Source organism: Callospermophilus lateralis, chromosome 6, assembly GCF_048772815.1.
Source record: "Callospermophilus lateralis isolate mCalLat2 chromosome 6, mCalLat2.hap1, whole genome shotgun sequence".
NCBI classification, from domain to species: domain Eukaryota; kingdom Metazoa; phylum Chordata; class Mammalia; order Rodentia; family Sciuridae; genus Callospermophilus; species Callospermophilus lateralis.
Genome location: NC_135310.1, coordinates 117,263,362 through 117,280,236, shown reverse-complemented (window position 1 = coordinate 117,280,236; position 16,875 = coordinate 117,263,362). Strand labels below are relative to the sequence as shown.

General features: G+C 41.4%; 1 protein-coding gene across 3 annotated transcripts in view; it reads left to right on the top strand.

Moving 5' to 3' along the window:
• Positions 1-3,921: 3,921 nt before the first annotated feature.
• Tbc1d22b (TBC1 domain family member 22B) overlaps positions 3,922-16,875 on the top strand; it is a 72,558-nt gene continuing 59,604 nt past the window's right edge. For all 3 annotated transcript variants that reach the window (XM_076860189.1, XM_076860191.1, XM_076860190.1), the window contains exon 1: positions 3,922-4,105. In XM_076860189.1, the coding sequence (XP_076716304.1) occupies positions 4,050-4,105 (56 nt within the window). In that variant the 5' untranslated portion in view covers positions 3,922-4,049. The remainder of the gene's footprint in view (positions 4,106-16,875) is intronic.

Genomic DNA, 16,875 nt, shown 5'->3' with positions numbered 1-16,875 from the left:
AGTACTGAAAAAAAGGGGGAGGTCCAATAACCCCTGGGAACATCAAACCAATGACTTTCACCTCTAGTTGGTCAAAGTTTGATGTGAGGGTGATCTGGCTGCCATAGCTATCATCCCTTTAATGAACAGGGTTGATTTAAAGGATGTCCTAGCTAGGAGTATGGCCTCCCTCTGTCATTATTCTAGGTACAGGTACATTCTGTTGAAGCTGTAACAGGGTTTGAAGAAGACACTCTTTTTCAAGAGGCAAAGACTTCTTCAACCAAGAGTGTAGGAAAGCTTATAGAATCTTTGGTAAAGTAAACCCATCTCACAATGGGTAAGAAAACATAATCCTTCTTAACAAAAAATGTGTATAAACAACATAGAACCAAAAGACAAGAATTGTTTATATTCTTCATTCGCTTACTCATTATAGGTATTTATTAAGTACCTACTATGTGCCTAGCTCTCTTGTAGGTGGTGGGGTCACAGCAGGGAACAAAACAAAGTCCTTGCCTTAGTAGAGTTTGCATTCTCAGGGATGGAGATAGACAGCAAAGGAAAACATAATATGGCAATATAATTCAATAATGCATTGAAGAGGTATAGAGTGGCCAGACATGGCAGTGCATGCTTTTAATTCCAGCAACTAGGGAGACGGAGACAGGAGGATTGCAAGTTGGAGGCCAGCTTCAGTAACTTAGGGAGAACCTCAGCAACTGGCAAAACCCTTTCTCAAATTAAAATATAAAAAGGACTGGTTATGTCATTCCATAGTAAAGTGCCCTCACGTTCAACCCTCAGTAAAAAAGAAAAAAATAAAATAAAATAAAGAATAAAGAAACAAAAGGAAAAACAGTGGTGAAGCCTGCTATTAAAATGGCAGTTGGGGGGCTGGGGCTGTAGCTCAGTGGTAGAGCCCTTGCCTAGCAAGGGTGAGGCACTGAGTTCGATGCTCAGCACCTCCTATAAATAAGTAAATAAAATAAAGGTACATGTACAACTAACAAAATATTTTAAAAAAATAATAAAATGGCAGTTAGGGTAGGTCTCTCCAAGGAGAAGACATTTGAGAATATCTGAATGAAATGAGGGAGGAAACCACCTAGATCATTTGGAGGGAGAGAATTCCAAGCAGAGTAAATGGATAATTTAAAGACCCGGAAGTAGGAACATGCTGAGAATGTTCGAGGAATAGCAAAAGAGATTTAGGAGTGTGGTTGAAAAGGATTAGGAAAGCGAATGAGATGAAGTTGGAGCTGTGAGTAGAAGCAATGCATGCAGGATCTCTTTTCTGCCCCCCAGTACTGGCAATTGAATCCAGAGGTCCTCTTTCACTAAGCCACATCCCCAGCCCTTTTAAATATATTTTGAGACAGAGTCTAAGTTGCCCAGGCTAGCCTTGGACTGAGATTCTCCTGCCTCAGCCTCTCCAGTCTCTGGGATTACAGGCATGTGCTATTTCACCTAGCCCAAAACATGCAGTGTCTTTAAGAAGTTTGGGTTTTATACAAAGTGTGAGGGGAGCCATTGCAAGGTTTTGAGCCCAAGAGTGACATGATGTGACCTACACTTTAAAAGGCTTCCCTTGGCTATTGTTTTTTGGAATAGAATCTAAGGGGGAAAGAGTAGAAACAGGGAGGCCTAATAAAATTTGCTATAAGGCCAGGCGTGGTGGCACACACTTGTAACTCCAGCTACTCGGGAGGCTGAGGTAGGAGGATCACAAGTTCAAAGCCAGCCTCAGCAACTTAGCAAGGTCTTCAGCAACTTAGAGAGATCCTGTCTCTAAATAAAAAATATATCACAAAATAAAAAGGGATGAGAATGTGGCTCAGTGGTTAAGTGCCCCTGGGTTCAATCCCCAGTACCAAAATATAAAAAAGAAAATCTGCTATAAGAGTGTGATTGGTTTAGTTTATTAAAGTAGACATGGGAGTGGTGAGAAAGAGTCCTATAATCCTGACTTCCCTATCAAATATTTATTTATTTTCATCTTTTCCTGATATTGGGGATTGAACCCAGGGCCTTGTGCATGTTAGGGAAGCGGTCTACCTCTGAGTTACATCACCAGCCCTACAACCATTACTTTAAAAGTTATCACTGGGTGCCTGAAGTGTTTGTTTTCTTAAACTTGGCTGGAAAACTGGTTTAAATGTAGAAAACAAAGAAGAATAATAGAGTTTCTCTGGATCAAGCAATGTTAAACACAACCCCTGGGAATCAGTGTTATTTAACATTTCATAAATGATTTTTAAAAAGAGATACTTTGAGACATCTATAGGTACACAAATTATACTTTCCTTTCCAGAGAATGAAATGTCAAGTCAATAGGGAGCATCTTCTGGAACATTTCTAAAGCTATGTGAGTCGGCTGTGTGGTGGCAAGTATTTTGCCACATGGCCAAGTGTAAGGCAGCTCACATGGGGAAGACAATTCAGGCTTTAAGAGAATGAACTCTGAACTGCCAATTGCCACCAAGGAAAGGGATCTAGAAGGTGAAAGAAATCTTTTCTTCAAGACCTCAGTTCTTCTAAGGTCCAAAAGGCCAGTAAAAGTTCTGACCTCAGAATAATTATAGAAACATCAGCTTCAACAAAAACTCAGGACACCCATCTTAGAGCTCAGTACGCAGTGCTAATCACTGCATCCTAAGGGGTGGGAGAGAGAAAGGCAGGTAAACTGGGGGTGGGGGTTGTCTGATGGGTTAAATGTGCCAAAAGAAGACAAGAACAAAATCTATAGACACATTAAAGATTCAGAGAGAATAACAATGACCCTTTTCATACCATCCTATAATTCTGAAATTAGGGACAAAAGAAACTTGAAAATGGGGGTAATGTCTATGTGGAAAGATACCATTGGACACCATGTAAAAGAAGGACCTTCTTTGGATGTGGGAGAGTGTTCCTTAAATATTCTCCCATGTATGGAAGGCCTTGGGCTAATAGTAAATGGGATGAAGTGGAGGGCAATCAACCCAAATTCACAGTCCTTTGTTGGAACAAAACCACTCTAGACTGTTGAATCTCCCCTCAAATCATAAGGGACTACAACCACAGAAACTTAAAAAGAGCAAGAATCACTGACAAGATATTTATAGGATTCAAAAATTCTAATGTTAGATCTCATTATGAGTCAAAATTAGATTGAAAATAAATTCCAGCGGTGAAAGATTTAAAATATATCAATTAGGGGAATTAAGGATTTGGGGGAGGGGTACATCCTTGACTTGTGTGATTGATGCCATGGAGATATTCTATGTCCTCAAAAGAAAGGGTGCTTGGTAATATGAATTGGATGGAAAAAAATAAGAACATTTCTTAAACTCTTGTTTGTCAGCATCTGGGTTCTCATAGTGAGAAAGTGAGAGTCTGAACTGAAACAGGGATTAGTTCATTTGAATAATACAGAGGACAGGGAGATTCTGATGAACCAACTGTTAGATGTTGAACAGTCACCAACCCTGGACTGGGGAGCCGTAAAAATCTTTCTTCACATTAAAAAAAAAAAAAAAAAAATGGGATTTTAACAGGATGAAAAAGGGTAGAGAAATAACCGGTGTGTCCCTGAATTGGGAGATTTTATAAATGGGCCACAGATTTATATTTATAGAAATATATATTAATGCTCTCTCCTTCCAAAAAACAAAATAATAGATTCAGGAACCTCATTCCCCTCAAGGGCGCCGTTCCTTCCCCCGGGTCCCTTTCTTTACCTGTTTCCTCCTCCTGCGGTGGGAACTTTCAGCCCCGCCTCCCTGCTCACCAAGCTCCGCCTTCTCGGTCCACCTGTGTGCCCAGCCCCTGACGTTACCGTTGGGCTTCAGCGGCCTGCAGGATTCCGGCTTCCGATTGGCCCGCGCCGCCTCGGCCTGCGCAGCCCACCAATGACAGCGGCTCAGGGTTGGGGGGTGCCCACATCCAAGATGGCGCCCCCAGGAGCTGGGAGCGGGTGACCGGCGGCGGGGAAGCGGCCTGGGTTGGCCCTCAGATCGCGGGGTCCTGGGGGCATCTCGCCGGCCACCCCCCTGGCCCGCCTGCCAGGCTTCCCCCGGGCCAGAGCAATGGCCGCCGAGAACAGCAAGCAGTTTTGGAAGAGGAGCGCCAAGCTGCCGGGGAGGTGAGCCCAGGACGCTGAGAGGGAGAGGGGATTGGACCAAACCCTTCCAGATCCTAATCCCTCAATCCCGCGGGCCCGGGGTGCCACCGAGGCCGGAAGCCCGGTTTTGAGGGACCTAGGCTGGGAAAGCTGGGGCTGCCTGGCGGTGGCAGGGCAGCTGTCACGTTAAGGAGCGGGCGAACTGTGGGAACCGCTGGAAGCAGGATGTACTCGGGGGTCTAGGGGCGGAGGTCTCAGAAGGGTGACTTCAACTGGCAGGTGGCCAGAGACCTGGTTTAAGGGGCAGTGGAGTTGGGTGAGTAGCCCATGGGTCCTGGGCTCAGAGGGCCATACCCAGAGCTGCTTCCCACTCTAGAAAGGACTCCTTCTCTGGGGTCTCCACCAAGCACAGGTGGTTGCTTGCATGAGGATGGCCACTTGCCTTGGTCCCCCAGTCCAGCACCTACGAATCTTTTTCCCGCATTCTCAAAGGGCTCTGGTGGGGTGCCTGAGGAATTGGGAGCAGGAAAAGTGAGCAGTTCCTAAGCTTGATCTTACTTTATCTTGAGTTGGCTTTTTTCCAATGAGAATTATTACAGGGTGACCACAGAATCGGGGTTATTCCTTTTTCTAAGGATTTTCCCAATCCAAAGTAATCTCTCCCTCCCCTACGTAGTTATGCTCTTTTGTGTGAATGCACCCCAAATTTTCATTCTTAAATTGTAGAGTTGGGGAGCAGACCTTCTAAGCAGTTTCCCCCACTTCTCCATGTGTGTTGACACTCCTAGCTATTGTCCATTCATCAATCTACTGTTCGTTTACAGTTTGAATTTGTTTGGGGCAGAATCCTGAAAAGTCAAAGGAGCAGTGTGTGTTTCAGTTGTGAATTTAAGATTTCTGCCAGCCACAGATTACTTAGTGATAAAATTCATGTTTGGTTTGCCCCACATGCCACCTTTCCCAATAGATTAAGGTCTTTTTCTTCTGGGATAATCCTTTGACCTTGTGATTTTTCCTTCTTTCTTTAAGCAAAGAGATCTGGCTATTTAACTGTTTTATTATATTTAAGATTCTATTAGATATATGTTGAATAGGGTGGGAGTCAGCTTTTAGTATTATATTAAAATAATACAAAGAAAGACAAAGATAGCTTCAGATTAAAGTGCTGTGGAATAACAGTGTTAATATCAGTGCTAAAGATGTTCTGTGTTTTTAGATAAACACCACTTCCTGCCCTCTGAATCCTTTTCCTTCCTGGTCTTGTGAGCTCTCCAGTTGTGCTAACTGTTGTTCTCTGGGGTTTTCCATAGAGAAATCATTAAATTTCAACAACCTAAGATTATAATCAAAATCAGTGGGAAAACTGTTAAATCAGGAAGCAGCAATAGGAGATATGGTTCATGGCCTGGTCTTCTGTGCCTCTGACTGCTGCTTGTTATTAACTATCTTTTTTTTTTTTTGATCAAGGATTGAACCCAGGGGTGCTTTACCACTGAGCCAAATCCCTAGTCCTTTTATGTTTTTTATTTAGAGACAGGGTCTTGCTGAGTTGCTTAGGACTTTGCTAAATTGCTGAGAGCATTAAGTTACTGAGGCTGGTTTTGAACTCTAAATCCTCCTGCCTCAGCCTCCTGAGCTGCTGGGATTACAGGCATGGGCCACCAAACCCAGCTTGTTATTAACTATCTTTTTTAGTCTATATTTCTTCTACTGGATTTTAGGAATAGTCTTTTTTTTTTTTTTTTTTTTTTTTGGTGCTGGAGATTGAACCCAGGGCTTTGTGCACAGGAGGCAAGTACTCCACCAACTGAGCTATTATCCCCAGTCCTTTTTTTAAAATTTTGAGATAGGGTTTTACTAAATTGCCAAGACTGGCCTCTCACTCAGCCTCTTGAGTAGCTGAGACTACGGGCATGTACCACAGTGCCCAGCATAGTCATCTTTTTTAAAATACTACTTTTGTGAGATAGGAAGAAGATTTTTCAGTTTCCTCAATTTTTTGGTTTCCTTTTTCATTCTGAAGAATATACAGGGCTAGAGAAGAGAATTTTCTACAACTTGGATTATTATTTGGGCTCTCATAACATGTGTGACAAAGGACAGATAATTGATAATCTCTCCAGACCTCAGTTTCCTTATCTATGAAATTAGGGAAAAAATACATTCCTTGGGGTTACTGTGAGGACTAAAAGAAATATCCTATTTTTTAAAAAAACCTAGGACAGTATTTTAGCACATTATTCACAATAAATAGTAATTTCTAACATTACTATTACTATTAGAGCAAATATACGTTTAAAAGAATGTTTCTCAGATTCTTATACCAGTACAATTATTTGTCTTGTTTATTCTAAGGCACTAAAATATTGCCATATTTCATAGTAATTGTTAGTCTCTTTGTTTATTGAAAAGAAATATTATTCAGCTGTGTATTTTTAGCAGGGAAACCCTGGGAGCTCCTAGTTAATGGAAAAAAACTAATGGTCTTTTAGATGGAAAAGTGCTTTTGGTTTAAGGCATTTTCTAAAAGATAAAACTCTTACATCTGGACTCTTTCAGTCTTGAAAAAGAAAACTTTCTCCTAAGGGCAGTGACACAAATGACCATGTGCTAGGTTCACAGCAACCTAGAAATGAAACTAATTTGCTCTTCTTTGCAAACTGAAAGGTAAAAAATCATTTGGGTGCAGTGATGTTCACCAGTAATCTCAGAGGTTCAACTGAGGCAGGAGGATTGCAAGTTCAAAGCCAGCCTCAGCAATTTAGCAAGAGCCTGTCTCAAAATTAAAAAGGGATGGGGGTGTGGCTCAGTGGTTAAGTGCCTCTAGTTTTAATCCCTGGTACCACCCCCACCAAAAAAAAAGTTAAAGCAGTAGCAGGTTACTTTCACTTTCTTTGATCATGACTTAATGACTTAAGTGACAACAAATAGGAATTTTCTTAAACAAACTAGCCTAATTCAGAATGAATGAAACCTTCTTTTAAAAATAATAATGTCATTGATAATGCACATACCCTAAAACTTACCTTTTTAAAGTGTACAATTCAATGGTATTTAGTATATTTATTTAGAGTATAGATGGTTTTGTCTAACCATTCCAATTTCAGCACATTTTTGTATCGTAGCATGTATTAGTACTGTATCCTTTTTTATGACTGAATAATATTTCATTGTATAGAGATACCACATTTTGTTGATTCATTCATCAGTTGATGGACATTTGGGTTGTTTCCACTTAGGGAAACTATGAATAGGGCAACTGGAATTGAAAAACTGATCAGTTGTGTTGCTGGAACCCACAGTGAGCCCACTGCAGAGAGGGGAACAAAACCACCATCCACTGTTAATTAGGTAGAAGGTTTATGGAGACACAAGCCTAAGGTAGGGCAGCTGTGGCTATTAGGTTTCATTAGTGATGAGGAATATGATTTTCAGCAAGGATTCTCAAACTTCAGACCTATCTGATTCAGTAGGTCTGGGGGAGGACATGAGCAGTTGAGTTTCTCATAATATCCCATGTACAACAGCTGCTTGGTGGTGTAGGGGCAGCACTTTGAGAACCACTGAGAGAAGAGTCCTGAGTCCTGATGCTTTTGTCATGAATCTTGAACAACTAATGCATCTGCACATAGTGGTCTAATAGGCCCCTCATACTTCACACATCCAGCCAGAACTCTGGATTTCACATCCTCCCTCCCCGCAACTACAAAACTGCTTTTCCCATCTCAGTGGTCCCACCACTCACCTAAGTTTCTCAGGCCCCACTTCCTAAGGTCTGTGACTCTTTCCCTTCTTTCCACATGCACTCAACAAGTCCTGTTGGCACATCAACATATATCCCAGATCTGAGTTGTTCTTACCACTCCTACCCCTGGTACCTGGGTCACACTGAGTCTTCTCCTGCCTGACAACTTCTGTAGCCTCCTGGTTGGTCTTCCAGCTTCTCTTCTTGCCCCTCTACAGACCTCCCATTTGTGATTAGAATAAAATTCAGATTCTCTGTCTTCAGGTTCTTCAGTTCAATGGTATTTAGTATATTTATGTAGAGTATAGATAAATATACTAAATACCAATTTCAGAATGACTTGCGTCATTATTTGGGCTCTCTTAACCTACAAGTTAGGCAGAGCGTGGGGGCACATGCCTGTAATCCCAGTGACTTGGGACGCTGAGGCAGGAGGATCACAAGTGCCAAGGAGGTTTCTGATGTAGGTGGTCAGACTGTGATGTCAAAGCTCCAGAGAAAAGGCTAGGTTGTAGGAGAAAGTACTGAAGTACTCCCTGCTGGATTTCCTTACCTCTGAAATTTGAGGCCAGCCCTCAGGGACCCTAAGAAGTTTAGTGAGTCCCTGTCTCAAAAATAAAAGATAAAAAAGGCTGGGAAATGTGGCTCAGTGGTAAAGCACCTCTGGGTTACATCCTTGGTACCGAAAACAAAAAAGCAACCCAAGTTAAGGACTCTGATCTTTTATTTATTTATTTTAAGGTTGATCAATTGGCTGACTGTATTGGATACTGATTGGTTATATATTGAAAAAAACAAACAATACAAAATACAGAAAAAGTTGGTTTCACTCCCTCCCACTCCCCCCCTTACCCCCAAATACTGATCATCGAGATTTGGTCAGAACAGGGCTCAGACCCAAGGACTCTGATTTTAATCCCAAGAGTAGTAGGACAGGTGGGGGGAGATTTGCATTTATAAAAATATCCTGCTGGCGATTAGTGCAACTAGAGCCCAGTATGTCCAGCACCACAAAACCGAAACCATTCTGGCTGTCTGTGGAGAATGGCTTGGACCAGTGTTTTTCAGTGGCCGCAGGACTTTTTTTTTTTTTTTCCCCTGTCCTGGGAAAAAAACTGGGGACCTCACCCATGCTAGGCAAGCATCTCGCCAATAAGCCATATTCCCAGCCCCAGTGACTATAAAACATTTAACATCCCTGGCCCCTGCTCACTAAATTCCAGGAAGTCCCCCAGTTATTGGGACCAACACTCTTCCCACACACATTGCACAGTTCCACACTCCAGCCCCACCCTTCAGCCCCGGGGAGATCAGTGTGCGTGTGGGAGGCTCATTAGAGGCGGCTGGCATCCAGTAGTGGGAAAGGTGATGCTGGCTTAGACCAGGGCAGTGATAGTGGTCGCAGGGGAGAAGGAGGTGCCAACAAGGTTTCTGAGTTAGGTGGTCAGACTGTGGTGTCAAAACTCCAGAGAAAAAGCCAACTCCCCGCTGGATTTCCTTACCTCTGAAAGGTTTGGATTGAGCTCTGAGACCCCCACCGGTCCTGAAGTTGAGGGTTAAATTCAAAGTTCTACCAGCTCCGACCTACGTGAATGGATTTTCTCTCTTGCTCTGTCATGCTAGATGCTCCTATGGATGGATAGGCGGAGAGTTGAGTGCGTGGGGCTGAAGGTGGGCTTTTCTATATTGTGCTTTTGAAAGTAGCAAGTTAGATGATCTGGATGAACATCCGAGAGCCATGAAACTATAGAATGTTAGAACTCAGGACTGATAAAGCCGCTATAGATGAAGGAACAGGCCAGAGAGGGAAAGTGACTTGCCCCACACCACAGTGCGGATTTCTTGATCCCTGCTGCAGTGCTCTCTGACTCTGCTTCTCCCTCCTCCTGTCTCTGCTAAGGTTCACACTCCATCTGTGGCAGCAGCTCTTCCAGTCTAGGGTGTGGACATTTCCAGCAAAAAGATGGGGGAAAACACTTGGAATGGGAGATACAAATGAGAGCCTGGCTCATTCCCCACATTCTAATTTCTAATCCTACTGGGAAGGGCTTCTCCCTCTTTTCAAGCAAAATGTTATTCCTAAAGTCAAGAAAGTTGCATTAGTGTGAAAAAGAATTGAGGGCTGGGGGTGTAATTCAGTGTGCCTGGTGTGGGCAAGGCCCTGGGTTCTGTTCCCACCCAGCAGGATGGGCTGGGCAGGTGTTAAGACAGTGGCTAATGTTACTTGAATTACTGAGGCACCATGTATTTTTATCAAAAACCTTCTGTGTTGCTTGGTCATTTTTCATAACATTAGTGAATCTGATAATAGACTTAGTGCAATGGCCCTGGCTTGTATGGGCAGGTCCATTACAACATCTTCTTGGCTTGGAAATGTTTTTTTTTCTGATAAAGTAAGTGACTAGAAGATACTAAATTACCACTGAGACAGCATAGAGCCCCAGTTTTGGAAGACATCCATGGAGCGCAAGTGTGAACCTGACTCAGTTGCCAACATGTTTGGCATTGAAATTGGATAACTCTCTTCCCATATTTGCTTTAGCTCCTTTGTTGGTGCCAAACAAATACCTGTTGATTTTTTCCCTACCAAGGTTTTTGTACTGTTGCAACTGGTAAAACACCTATGCAAATCCATGGCATGGTGTTGGTTTTATTAAAGAGAATGACAGAGGTTAAGCCTGACTTTTACTCCCTCTGTCGCCCAGGCAGCTCACCCAGGGCTTTTCTCTGCGGATGCAGTGCGGTTTCTCTGAGCTACAGCGGACTCGCCTCTAATTTTCAGCTGTAGCTGGAGAAGAGTCAGCTTGAGCAGAGTCTGGGTTTTGTAGAATTCCAATTTTTACTCACTGACTATTGTGAAGTGCCTGCTGGTGTGTGTTGCGCTCTGCCAGGTGGTGAGAACACTTCAGAAAAAGACCATGGCTTTCTAGAAGCCGAAAATGTGCTTGGCACCGTGGCTTCCCCTGGTGAAGACGCTGTGTATAATTGACTTTCCGGTTTTTCCACTAAGCATATGTTACTTTTGTAATCAGAAAAACTTAAAAGTGGAGCTGGGTGAAAACACATTGTTGAGTGAAAAAAAATCAAGATGTACAATATGCATATAGGGGCAGGAGTGTAGCACAGTGGCAGAGGATTAATCTCCAGCGTTGGAGAAAAAAATCACACATTGTAAATATGTATCGGAATGTCACACTGTATGCCACTAATATGTTTAATTACCATGTGTCAATCAAAAATAAGAATGTTTTTTAAAAGTGTAACAAAAGAGTGAAGGGATACTGGATACCCTTCAACTTCAGAAGAGTGGTTCTTGGGAAGGGAGTGAATGGGAATTGGACATCAGTAGTCTCTCGTGTGCTTTATATTCTTTTTTTAAATTTATTTTTTAATTAATCAGTTAATTTATTTATTTGGTGCCAGAGATTGAACCTGGGATACTTAACCATTGGTCCACATCCCCAGCCCTTTTTTATATTCTATTTAGAGACAGGGTCTCACTAAGTTGCTTAGGGCCTTGCTAAGTTGCTGAGGTTGGCTTTGAACCTGCGATCCTCCTGCCTCACCCTCCCGAGTAACTGGGATTAAAGGTGTGCAGCTGGCTAGTGCTTTATATTCTTAAACTAAATGTGACATATGTTAACATTTGTGAAGTCGGTGGTGAGCTCATGGATATTTTTTGTATTATTCTTTGTACTTTTGAGTGTTCAAAAATGTCAATTAAATGCTTTTATACTGTTTTAAGAAATTTTTTTCTTAAAACCTTTGTTAGATATCAGCCAGCCACCCATGAAATTACATAAAATTTAAAATAGCATTGTGAGTCGGAGTCAAAGTAAGTCATATTTACAGTGGGGTGGCATTAATATAAACTTTAAAAATACGCAAAGTGATTTTGTATTGTTTTGGGATACACACATAGAAAATAAAAAATGAGTGTGAAGAATGTCAGAGTCTGTGAGTGGCTCCCTAGGGGGAATGGAGAGGTGTGTGCTAGGGGTCTGAACTCCATAGTTTCTTATTTGTGAAACTGGGTATTGATCACCTACATGAATGGACCTTACATTAGGATTTAAATCTAGTTTATTTTAAAAAATGTATATAGATAAGCCCTGATTTATGTATGTTAAGGAATCAGAGAGTGCTTGGGTTAGTGGGTGCTAGGTGGTTGGGATAGGGAGAGTCTCAGTGAGGTTATAGAATTTGAAGGAAATGCTGCAAGATGGATGCAGTTTTGAACAGGGATGTGGAAAATAGAAAAGCATCCAGGTATGTTGGTGCACCCCTGTAATCCCAGCAGCTTGGAAGGCTGAGGCAGGCAGATTGGAAGTTCAAGACCAGCCTCAACAACTTAGTGAGGCTCTAAGCAACTTAATGAGACCCTGTCTGAAAAATAAAAAGGACTGGGGATGTGGCTCAGTGGTTAAGTGCCCCTGGGTTCAATCCCTGGAACCAAAGAAAATAGAAAAGTATTTGGAATAGGGGAAAGAACCTGATTTGATAATTGGATTATGTTTGGAAGGTGGAGTGGAGACCAGTCTTTCCTAGAGTTGAGTTTGGGCTGGGGAGGTGTGGAGATGGAACAGGCTGATAGGCGAATTATAAAATCAGGAAATTGAGCACCTTAATTGTCAGGCTCTTTTAGTTTATCTTCATTTAGCCTCTGTGATCATTTTGGTTTCCTTTCCTAACTTCTTGCCTGGCCTTTTTGAGGTGCACTAAATTGATTTGTTATACAAAGTGTTCCAGGTTCAGATTCATCATGGTTTAGTTCAGCAATGTGTTAACAAATTCAATTTGGGCTCTGATACCTTTGCTGATAAAGTCCATCATTTATCTTAGACTTTCTGCCTGTGCCAGCACATCGCTGACATCTTTAAAAAGTAGTAGAGTATGATTTTAAGATTCCTTTCCTAGGTAATTGATGTCCTCTGGCCCTTCAGCCTGCTCGGTTAGGACTGCTTTTTCTCTGCATGTGTTACTGGCAGGTGGTAAGACTCTTTTTAAAGAGAGCAGTTAAGGATCCTCTCTTATTTTTCTATCTAACTGAGCCATTGAGATCTTCTTGCAGAGTTTATCCCCTGATTTTATGTTTGACTAAGAAGAGGACTTGTGGACCTGGAGAGTTCAAGTGTACTCAGAATATCTGCAAATGCTGCAATACAAATCAAGGACCTTTTAGGTTTTTTGCGTTATGTTTTAATTTTTTTTTTTTTTTAATCTAAGTCCTCTCTCTCTCTCTAAGCCAAATTTTCACTCCTTTACTCTTTTTTTTTTTTTTTTTTTTTTTGATACTGGGGATTGAACTCAGGGGCACTCAACCTCTGAGCCACATCCCAGCCCTATTTTGTATTTTATTTAGAGACAGGGTCTCACTGAGTTGCTTAGTGTGTCATTGTTACTGAGGCTGACTTTGAACTCAAGATCCTCCTGCCTCAGCCTCCCTCAAGCTGCCGGGATTATAGGCCACAGAGCTCATCTTCCTTTACTCTTTGATTTCTTGTTATTTATTTATTTATTTTTAGGTTTTTTTTTTTTTTTTTTTTTTTTTTGGTACCAGGAATTGAACCCAAGGGCCACTTAATCACTGAGCCACATACCCCGCCCTTATTATTTTTTATTTTGAGACAGGGTCACTAAGTTACTTAGAGCCTTGCTGAGTTGCTGAGACTGGCTTCAAATTTATGATCCTCTTGCCTCAGCCTCCTGAGCTGCTGGGATTACAGATGCATGCCACCATGTTTGGCTCTTATTTTTTGTCCTTTCCCCCAGCCTAGGAAACTCTTCAAAGTCCATTAGAGTGGTATTATTTGCTTTTCAGAGTTTGTGTTTCTGTAGTAGTGTCCATAGTACTATAGATTACTTACTTCCAGAGAAATTTAAGGAATAGAGATTCTTATAGCTAAAAAGGAAGGGGCAGTATCCAAAACTAAAGGTAATAGGTGAAAAAAAATCCTCTCTGAACTTCATTTTATTTATTTCAGTGCTGGGAATTGAACCTGGGGTGCTCTACCACTGAGCTATATCCCTGGTCCTTTTTATTTTTTATTTTGAGATAGGGTCTTGCTGGTTTGCCCGGACTAGCCTAGAACTAGCCATCCTCCTGTCTCAGCCTCCCCAAGTAGCTGGGATTACGGGTGTACACTATGGTTCCCCTGAACTCCTAATAGAAATCAGTGTGAAAATGATTGGATTGCATACATTTTTATTTAAAAGCATTTTTAGGATCATCTCTGTACTTGGTGAGTTTGTTCTGTTTTCTAAATATTGGGTGTGGATTAAATCATAAAAATGAAAGGAGGGAGAAAGCCAACATTTCTTGGCACTGCGTGTGTGCTGAGTAGTGTTCTAAGTTTGCAAAGCTATCACACTACCTGCTTACCATTAAGTGAATATTACCACCCACCAGGAATTGTGCTAAAGGGCTTTTGACACATCATCCCATTTAAACCTTCCAACCTTCTTAAGGTTGCTTGATTTATTTCTTGCAGAGGTGATACTTGTACATGATACTGAGCCGGAAAGGCACAAAAGGGTTTGTAACACAAACCTAGTCTCCTTGGAGCCTGTCCTGTCCTTCAGTCATTAGACTCCTTTTCTTAACCGCTGCTACTGGTGTCTTGTATGTTCTGAGATACTCTAAAAATATACCAACTTAATCATACATAATTATGTGTGGACATTTAAAAGATTTTTACAAAAATGGTATCATACCTATAGTATGCATCTGTTTTCAATTAATGTCTGAGTTTGTTTCATGTCAGTGGATTTAGAACTGCCTCATTCCTTTTAAAAGATGGACTATGTCAGACACAGTGAGAAGAAAAAAAGGTTGGGCCGGGGTGTAGCTCAGTTGTACAGCACTTCTGGGTCCAAGCTCCATTACAAAACAAAATAAAAAAGGATGTGCTGTAATTTGATTTATTTTGTGATGCTGGGAATTGAACACACGGCTTCATGTGTGCTTGGTAAGTGCTCTCCACTGAGCTTCATCCCTAGCCTAGTGTACTGTAATTTATTTAACCAGTTCATAATAATCCTTTTCTTTTAATAGGTAACTTCAGCCCATTTATATTTATTGAAATAGCTAATATATTAATCTAAGTTCTATTTTCTTTAAAAAAATCTTTTACTAACAAAATCTTTCACTACACAGACTATGCCTATTTTTGTGGGGGCCTGTATGTATCTATTCTGATAATTTGGAAAGTTTTTTAAAAAATTTTAATGATTTTGTGTGTGTGTATGTGTGTTTGTGTGTGTGTGTGTATTTTTAATGGTACTGGGAATTGAACCAAGGGGTGTACTACCACTGAGGTATACCCCCAGTCCTTTTTATATTTTTTTTTCTTTTTTGGTGGTGCTGGGGATTGAACCCAGGGCCTTGTGCATGCAAGACAAGCACTCTACCAACTGAGTTATATCCCCAGCCCCCTTTTTACTTTTTAATTTTGATAGAGGGTCTTTCTGTCCTTCTGCCTCAGCCTTCTGAGTTGCTAGGATTACAGCTCATTGTCACCAGGCCTGGCTGTACTTAAAACTTTATATCATATTTCTTCAGACATTATATGTTGATTCCCACAATGGTCAATGATTAAATCCATAGTTATGTTTCTTGCTTCTTCTCTCCCCACCTACTTTCAGTTCCTTATATTATTTATTTTATAAATTTATTTGCTTAAAGACAAGGGTGTAGCTCAGTGAAAGACCAGTTGCCTAGCATGCAGAAGGCCTTGGGTTTGATTCTCAGCATCACAAAACAAATCAAACATTAACATAAAATTATTTGTCTTTAGTTTTTTGTAGTACTGAGGGGTGAACCCAGGGGAGGGACACTCTTCCATGGAGCCGTGCTCCCGGCCCTTTTTTTTTTTTTTTTTAATTTTGAGACAGGGCTTCTCTGAGTTGCCCAGGCTGTCCTTGAACTTGCAATCCTTCTGCCTTAGCCTCCTGAATCACTGGGATTCTAGGCATGTGCTATTATTATGGTCTTGTTTCTATCTTAAAATATACTTAATGCTTCTGTTGTTTGAGCTATCAGTTTAAATATTTTGTGAGCTCTCAAAGATGAGAAAGTTAAGGTACTTATTCTCATTTTCCTCTTTTCTGTTTTAATTTATCTGTTATATTACCTTCACATTCTCTCTACAACCATAAAGTCTCAAATTTGAGCTTAGTCCCATACTGGACCTTTTGCTATAGTTTTTCCACTATTTCAGTTGAAACTTGTCCTCTCCTGGTTTCTTCAGGCAGGAGATTGTTTTATTTATTTATTTTTTTTGTACCAAGGATTGAAACTAGAGGCACCTAACCACTGAGCCACATCCCCATACCATTTTTAATTTTATGTATGTATGTATATATGTATTTATGTATGTATGTATTTTGTGCTGGGGGTTGAACTGAGGGGCACTCAGCCACTGAGCCGCATTCCAAGGCCTATTTTGTATTTTATTTGTGTATGTGTGTGTATGTGTGTGGTGTTGGGGATTGAACCAGGGCCTGTGCATGTAAGACAGGCACTCTACCAACCGAGCTATATCACTAGCTCCCTATTTTGTATTTTATTTAGAGATAAGGTCTTGCTGAGTTGCTTAATGCCTTGTCTTTGCTGAGGCTGGCTTTGAACTCGTAATCCTCCTGCTTCAGCCTCCCAAACAGGAGTATAGGTGTGCACCATGCTTATCAAAAGACTTTTTAAAACATTAAATTAAAAAAAAAAAATTCATTTTGTGCTGGGGAGTGAACCTAAGGTCTTGTGCATGTTAAGCACTTGTACTGTCACTGAGGTACATGTACTGCAGCCCCAAAGACTACAGCGTGTGTGTATGGGGAGTGCTAGGCATTGAGCTCAGCCTTATGCATGCTAGAAAGGTGCTCTACCACTGAGCTAAAGCCCCAGGTCCCCACCCCTGCCATTTTTTTCCCCCAGTAGGTTAGTATCTCCTGGTTGAGTTGTTCTAGGAGGTAACCTATTTCTCAAAGGTCCCATCCAATTTGGTGATAGATGATACTCAGCCCACATGTGTGGCTTCCTGACTACTTG